The sequence below is a fragment of the Borostomias antarcticus genome (assembly GCF_949987555.1).
Source record: "Borostomias antarcticus genome assembly, chromosome: 13".
Taxonomy (NCBI): domain Eukaryota; kingdom Metazoa; phylum Chordata; class Actinopteri; order Stomiiformes; family Stomiidae; genus Borostomias; species Borostomias antarcticus.
The window spans coordinates 4,174,787-4,182,590 of record NC_140246.1 but is presented as its reverse complement, the minus strand read 5'-3'; the positions used below and the strand labels follow the sequence as shown (position 1 = coordinate 4,182,590).

Genomic DNA, 7,804 nt, shown 5'->3' with positions numbered 1-7,804 from the left:
CGAGTTGTCTATTCAAACCGCTCCCAACTCCCCTCCATATCCCCTTCCACTATTAATTCACTCTCATCCTCTGTTCTAGTCAAGGTCAAGGCCTGTGATATCTTAATTAACAAAGAGGACGACGGAGGAGAAAGTTTTTCTTCTCTTCGAATGAAGCCTCGAATTCGTGAGCTGTTCAATCAGATCATTTAAACTCACTTAACCCCTAATTAATCCCCAACAGCCGCTCTCCTCACAGAGCCTCCTGCTAATGAAATTAGACCAAAGGAAGGGCACTAACATATTCCTCTGGCAAGCCAAGGGCAGGGTAGAGCTGAATGAACCTTCCCATCTCAGATCTGTTCAGTCAGTATATTGCAGATCTAGTAACAGGTCATGGTCAGAGGCTATACGTCTTAGGGAAGGAAGGCTGTGGGCCTCATCTGGCTGCCTACAAAAAGACTGAGACACCAGTGATAGCATGTATTTTTATCTACTTCCTTCAAAAAAAAAGAAAAAAAAAGGACATTAATGTAATAATTCCACAGCAGTTTTGTAAGTTACTGTGTTTTGCTCCGCGCGCGAGCACGCACACACGCACGCACGCACGCACCATAACAATGGCCATCATTTAAACTACAGTACATGAAGAGTCCCTAAATTAAAATCCATGCAGAGAGAATGTGTGACTGTGTTCTTTATTAATTTCTCATCCTTAAGACAGATATTTTCCTAACATTTTAACCAAATAAGTGATTTAGATTTAACAAAAACAAAGTATGAATACCATACGTATATATATATATATATTATTCTAAAAACATCTCTCCATTCTTTGTCAGACATTAGTTTCTGTCTTGCTCATCAAGGACAATCATTAGAGGCATGATTTCATACAGTATTTCTTTCGCTCTGATAGAATGACAACTGGCAGGTTGAAAACATAATGGCTTATTACAGCAAGGCACAAAAGTTAAGTGAAATATGAAAATACGTAAATCCATCGGAAGGTATGTGTGTGTGTGTGTGTGTGTAAAACCTGAATCAGTTTTTCCTTCACTTAATTTGGTCATAATACCAGATGATAAGTTAAAATTCTTAAATTCATGAGCCTGGTAATAAGTAATACTTTTAAGTGCGTTATGGGTGGAGGTTGCCCCGAGTGTGTGTGTGTGTGTGTGTGTGTGTGTAACATTGTCATTTGAGCAGTGACAGGCCGATTTGATGAGTTTATTTGGTTGATGTTGTTCAGTTGTTGAAGGGGGCAGGGTTTCAGGCCATGGGGAGCTCGTGATAGGCTGCATAGTGTCCAGTCACGTAGTGGTAGATCTAGGCAAAGCAGTGAAATAAAGTTAGGCAAAGCAGTGAAATAAAAATGATGACTAATACCAACCACTGTCATGAACCTCAACAGCTACTCAACAAACACACTGCTAACACTAAAATGAGCCAATTAGAAATGATTGACTACATTATGAGGCTTGTGCTAAAAGGGCCCCTGTTCTATATGCATTTTATTTTGCGAAAGCGTTCATTTAAATGTGTGAAAAACAATAATTTTATAAAATTATATAGAGTGACGATGTGCTGAGTGCGTGTTGAGTTTGTGCATCTGTATACCAGTGTGTGTGTGTGTGTGTGTGCGTGCGCATGTGTGTATACCTCTGCATGTGAGGCTGCTCGTGCCAGTGTGTGTGTGTCTGTGCGTGCAGCTGAAAGCGTGTGTTCCAACGTGTGTGTGCGGCTGCATACGTGTGTGTGTTCCAGCGTGTATGTGTGTGTTCCAGCGTGTGTTCCTGCGTGTGTGTGTGTGTGTATGCGTGTTCCAGCACGTGTGTGTATGTGTGTTCCAGCACGTGTGTGTGTGTGTTCCAGCGTGTGTGTGTGTGCGTGTGTGTTTGTTTCTGCGTGTGTTTCCTGCGTGCGTGTGTGTGTGTGTTTGTTCCAGCGCGTGTGTTCCAGAGTGTGTGTGTGTGTGTGTTTCAGCGTGTGTGTGTTTCCTGCGTGCGTGCGTGTGTGTGTGCGTGTGTTTGTTTCAGCGTGTGTGTGTGTTTCCTGCGCGCGTGTGTGTGTGTTTCAGCGTGTGTGTGTGTGTTTGTTTCAGCGTGTGTGTGTGTTTCCTGCGCGTGTGTATGTTTGTTCCAGCGTGTGGTTAGCCTACCTGTCTCTCTATGTCAGCCAGCAGGCTGCTTGCCCCCAGGCGGAAGAGGTGTGGGCTCAGCCACTCGTCTCCCAACTCCTCCTTCATCAGGACCAGCCACACCAGGGACTCCTTGGCCGTGCGGATGCCCCCTGCAGGCTTGAAGCCCACCTAGGGTCGAGGGCACACACGCACGCACACACGCAAACACACACACACACACACACACGCAAACACACGCGTACACACACATGTAACCAAGTGAAACGTGAGAGTAGCTGGTGAAATTCTCTCCTCAAAGGAGCGCTGGCAGCCCCTCCAAGTGACTATTGGCGCAACTGTCAATGTGTCTGCCTCCCCGAGCGGGAGACCCGGGTTCTAATCTCACCCTGGGCATGCTGGAGCAGATGGGTTACACACACACACACACACACACACACGCACGCACGCACACCGAATGTATCAAATAGGAATGAGTGACTGAATAGTGAGTCTAGAAAAATAAGGACACAAAATAAAACAACTCTATCTAGGCTATGTCTCTCTGTCTCACTTCCCATCTCTCTCTTGCTTCCTTTCTCTCTATCTCTCTCCATCTCTTTCCTGTCTCTCTCTTGCTTCCTGTCTCTCTTTCTCTGTCTGTCTGTCTGTCTGTTGTCTGTCTCTCTCTCTCTTTCTGTCTCTCTCTTTCTGTCTCTCTCTCTCCCCGCCAGTGGAATGACAGGGTTATTCCTCCACCTATTCATAGCTGACCCCTGCTAGGGAGAACTTCAATTCATTTAACATCTCTTCACACCTACGTGCACGCACACACGCACGCACACACACACACACGCTCCCCATTGAATGCTGTCCACCCCGGGGTCACGTGTGTGTGTGTGTGCATGACTCATATGAACGGTACTCTACCTTATGGCCGGTACGCAGGAAGTAGTCACGGATGGCCCTCACCATCACTATGGCAACGGGGTAAGTGGCATTGACGGACTCCTTGCCGGTTGACGTCTTGATGAAGTCCGACCCTGACGGTTGAAAAGGGACCGTGGTGACAAGTCTGTCACACGCCTCCTCCCGAGTTTCTCAAGGTGCCGACAGTTAAGAGAGGAGTTTTTCCAGCGCGGGAGACAGGACGTTAGAAAGCAGAATATGGGAGTTTCTGCGCGTCGGGAGACGGCGCCGGCAGGAGAGACGTTGGGGGCGTTACTCCCGAGGCCCCGGGGTGGCCATGGCCGGGTGCGCCAGGCTGACAGAGGGGCGGGCGCCGGGTTCATCAATAAAAACCTTCACTTTCCCCCCTTTCCCCTTCCTTCAAAAGCAATTACGCTTTATCAGCTTTCTTGATAAAAATAGACGATGGAATGGCGCTTTTAATGGATTAACCACAAACTGTGGACTGGTAAAAAATCGTCACCCCCTTCTGCCTCCCTGGTGTATAATGACTGTTCATTACCGAAGATGAACATTTTACAGTTCATTAAAGACATGTTCTATGTATTTTTCCAGTCAGGTTTTTTTCTCTCTCTCTCCCTCTCTCCCTCAAACTGGCATAATCCTTAAGATTCGCTATGCAGAGTCTTAATTACTAGATAATGGATAACGGTTATTAAATGCGAGTGGCGGTAATGAAGCTCTATTCATTTGCGTGGGCAGGGGGGGGATACTGCAGAGGGGAGAGCCGGGTAAAATAGCCGGCATCGTAGATTAATAGGTGATATTATCATTCAATTTCAGGAATCTCATACGCAATTCATAGGAACAAGGGGAGATTAAGGAGCCAGTGCAGCGACAAAAGCAATGCATTTTAATAATGATCTCTATCGGGCCCGCTGACAATTTGGTACCATAATCGGCTTATTATGTGATGGCTAGTTAAGCGTAGTGTGTGTGTGTGTGTGTGTGTGTGTGTGTGTGTGTGTGAGTGTGTGAGAGAGAGAGGGTGTTCATCAGTTAGACTGCCAAGAGGAAAGAGAACGAAACCTGAGCAATAGCACCACACACTGGAGAAAACCATACACTGCAATTTTTTGGCAAAACATCTAGAGCAAACTTGAAGCAGCAACTGAAGACTGGTGAGCCGGGGTATTACTGAAGAGAGGACAGGACAGGCCGACTCACCAGCCATCATGGCCACCAGGCTGGCCTTGTAGACGTTGGTGAAGGTGCCCAGCTCTCCGATGGCCAGGATGCTCTTCATGTGGGCGTCTCCACACGCGTCCCTGAACTGCCGGATCTCATCATACACAGCTGTGGGGAAACACAAATACTCTCGTGTCACACCACAGGCATTAGGGGTGGTGGAAAAAATGTATCGTATGTAATGCAAGAATCGCAATTCTATTATTGACGATTATCAAATCGATTTACAAATTCCCAATAAACTTTTATTTTTTCCGTTAAAAAAAATACTGTATACACTGTATATATTTTATTAATGGAAAAACTCTAATTGAATCAGTTATAACTGATTTGAAATCGAATCGTGACCCTAAGAATAGAAACAAATCGTGAGATCACAAGTGTGTGTACTCCTGAACATTAGTCAGTGATGTGATGAACATCAGCTTTCTGGTTCCGGGTCTGTTACCGGAACAGACTAGAAATGAGGAAATGACCGCCGATCTGTTCTTCTGCGGGGTGAGGAGAGGACAGGGCACTGCACATACCTTCCCACTGTCCCGTGAGAGCCAGCGTCCTGTTGATGACGATGTCTATCTCTGTGGCGCCGTCCTCCACCGCCATGCGGACTTCCTCCAGACGGGTCTTCAGGGGCGTCTGGCCCGCAGGGAAACCGGTGGCCACTGGGAGAGGAGCATTGTGGGTAGTGTTCATACTGTACATAAAACACTCACCTAAAACAATTATTTTGCTCAAACAGGTTTAGCTCTGGTTTGGTTTGTAAACAGGGTTCCCACTCCAAGTCAAATTCCCTGACTTTTCCCTGACTTCCAATGACTAAAAAGCTGAATTTCCATGACCTGTAATCAACAGGAAAACTGTTGACGTGCCGGAAGGGAACAAATGGGCTCTGAAAATTCAAGTATCCATAACAACTACTCATGCAATATGGAAAAAGTGTGAAATAACCCAATAAAGACAAATACCGCATGGAACATATTACATTTTGATAACATTTAAAGATGCTACAAACAAAATTCCCTGATATTCCATGACTTGGCCTCCTGACTTTCCATGTCTGGAAATTACTTTTTAAAATTCCATGATATTCCAGAAATGCCATGAGCCGTGGGAACCCTGTGAGAAGGGAACCCTGTGTAAAGAGGCGTAATTGTGCCAGTCTTTTACCGGAAGCTACAGGAAGGCTTGAGTTGGCGTGTTTCAGGGCTTTGACAGCGTCAGCCACGCGGGATGGGTACACACACACTGCAGCGGTGGTCACATCTGGAGAGAAGACGACCTTTAGTTAAAACACTTCACTGGACAACATTTCAGTGAGGAGCACAGCACGTGCAATTTAAAGGTGTCGGCACTGCGCTGCCGCGACCAATGCCAACCAAACACCAACGTTGGATCGGTGTGCCATGTTTGTTGGTCACTGTTGGCATTGGTTGGATGGATTTTGCAGCTGAATTTTAAAACGTCCAACATTCTAACAGCAACTGCCAATTTTAGAATGTTGGGTGTTGTGGAGTTGGTTGACGTTGGTTGCCATTGGTTGGTTGGCGTTGGTTGCCATTGGTTGGTTGGCGTTGGTTGCCATTGGTTGGTTGGCGTTGGTTGGGGCAGTGTGCAGGTACCTTCAGGAGAAGTTTGTCCTGTAGGGGTTGAATGCATGTAACTTTTTGAAAAGTGAACACAGAATTTTGCTAAATGTCTTAGCAAATCCCACAAGCAGGCTGAAGAAGAGTAGCACAGATTCCTGACCGCTGTGCCTACTACTAGCAAAGTGACGAGACGCAGACCTTTGTCATGCATGTCCATGCTCTTCAGCAGGTCATGGCGGACAGGCTGCGTGGCTTTCAGGCACAGCCGGTGGACGTTGGAAGGCGTGTCGTCGCCGGCGAGGGTCGTCAGGTCGATGCATGTCACCGCCTTTAGCAACCAAGCAGCCTATAGGGACAGAGAGAGGGACACTGGGTGATGTGACCGATGATAGGGCATCTCCTACTGTGGCGCTTCCTGTTGACTGTTTGTTTGTTTGTTTGTTGTCAGTATTGGAGAGAAAGACTAGAGCCTAACTAAAATTTGCAAACCCTGAGATTTAATCTCAGAATTAGCAAACTCTTTTTTCACTAATCCTGCTTTCCGGAATACCCCTGGTGTTAGAAGGAGTTGACCATAAGAGACTGGGAATTGAGACCCTCCTCCGGTACCTGCCACTGTTTCTTGGCCAGCTTACGTCCTTGGATTTGCTGGGCCCTCTTCAGAACCGCCTGGGTGTTCACTCGGACCTTGGACACCCACTCTAGGTCTGCAGAGACGGGTTAGGGTTATGCTAGTCTGGCTCCACAGCTGTAGGCTTTTGAGATAAGTCTCAAAAGTCACCCTCTGATTGTGATTGGTCTCAAGAAGTTTACAGTGCCCCCCCCCCCCCACACACACACACACACACACACACACACACACACACACACACACACGTTTGTCGCTGCAGAGCATGCTGTCCTGCTACCAGTGCATTCTCAGAATCACTGGGATTCTTGCAGTCACATCATCACATGACTCACCCAGGCTTTGCAGGCAGTCATGTCATGTGCAACATGTTAACCAGAATCATGTCTGACTGATGGCCAATAGTCCACACAATAATATGGGGAAATGTCTCAGAAATGTACTGTTTCAGTGTTAGGATACGGCACTGGTAGCACTTTACATATTTCTGCAAGTTATCTGGTTGGTAGGCTACACATTAACAAGCTGGTACGTTATGTGTGCACCGAAGTTATTGTTTAACGTTAGAACCACGTGAGAGAGAGCGGTTCTCCTAATGCATTCTAGTGAATCGTTATGTCATGTTATAAAAAACATGCGTGCAGTGGTGGTAAGACCATTCAAATAAACCCATAAGGCCACCTATCTACAGAAGATAGCTAGCTACATTTGCAATACTGGTAACTACAAGCTATGTAGCTACTGTAGCAATCTGCATGTGCTAAATTGTCCCGTTAGGTAATTTACATTTGATTCAGGCGACGTGAAAGCTAATCTTACCGAGGTCCATTCCCGGATTTCTTGCGGACATGGTGAACAGCGTTGCTCGTAAACGTAGAGGTAGCTAACTATACAGGTATGACGAGCTTTTCACCCCAGCAAATACTAGCATTAGTTACACAAATTGCTCTGCTCACAGTTCATAGACCTCTCCTTCCTTCTGACTCTATACTGTCACTTCCTACTGTCTGTCACCGCCCCTCTGAATCCACCAATCAGGGTTCAGCTCTGAGAGGGGCGTCAGAAGATGTTATGATTGACAGGTTTTGGGTTTAAAAATAGATATATGTATTGTATCAGTCAGTATTATTCATTTCATCAGGATTTGCGCTGATATTTCTTTTATCTAGGCCCTGTGTGTTCCCTAGTCTTTCCTGAAATTATTCAGAGAAAGCTATAGGCCTATTATAATCATTAAATGCTCCTAAATATCCTATGGTATGCTGTTGGTGTCACGTACCGTCTGTGTGCCACTGCCCAAATCAAACTTTTCCCCAGACTAGGTTACTACACAAG

The 7,804-nt window shown here is 46.2% G+C and overlaps 1 protein-coding gene across 1 annotated transcript; it reads right to left on the bottom strand.

Moving 5' to 3' along the window:
- Positions 1 to 548: 548 nt before the first annotated feature.
- dera (deoxyribose-phosphate aldolase (putative)) lies at positions 549 to 7,447 on the bottom strand. Its single transcript, XM_084447957.1, has 9 exons — positions 7,289 to 7,447; positions 6,451 to 6,548; positions 6,040 to 6,187; positions 5,423 to 5,518; positions 4,783 to 4,917; positions 4,235 to 4,363; positions 3,029 to 3,141; positions 2,141 to 2,290; positions 549 to 1,308 (listed from the first exon to the last, which is right to left on the bottom strand). Exons 1-9 carry the CDS (start codon positions 7,317 to 7,319, stop codon positions 1,252 to 1,254), a joined length of 957 nt encoding a protein of 318 aa, XP_084304083.1. The 5' UTR covers positions 7,320 to 7,447; the 3' UTR covers positions 549 to 1,251.
- Positions 7,448 to 7,804: the final 357 nt, after the last annotated feature.

What these genes read in the sequence shown, in the direction of transcription:
- dera (XM_084447957.1), bottom strand. Translation starts at nt 7,319, where the DNA reads ATGTCCGCAAGAAATCCGGGAATGGACCTCG. An exon ending in TCTCACGGGACAGTGGGAAG is followed by an intron (nt 4,364 to 4,782) that starts GTATGTGCAGTG and finishes GTTTCCCCACAG; the next exon opens with CTGTGTATGATGAGATCCGG. An exon ending in TCCTGCGTACCGGCCATAAG is followed by an intron (nt 2,291 to 3,028) that starts GTAGAGTACCGT and finishes CCTCGACCCTAG; the next exon opens with GTGGGCTTCAAGCCTGCAGG.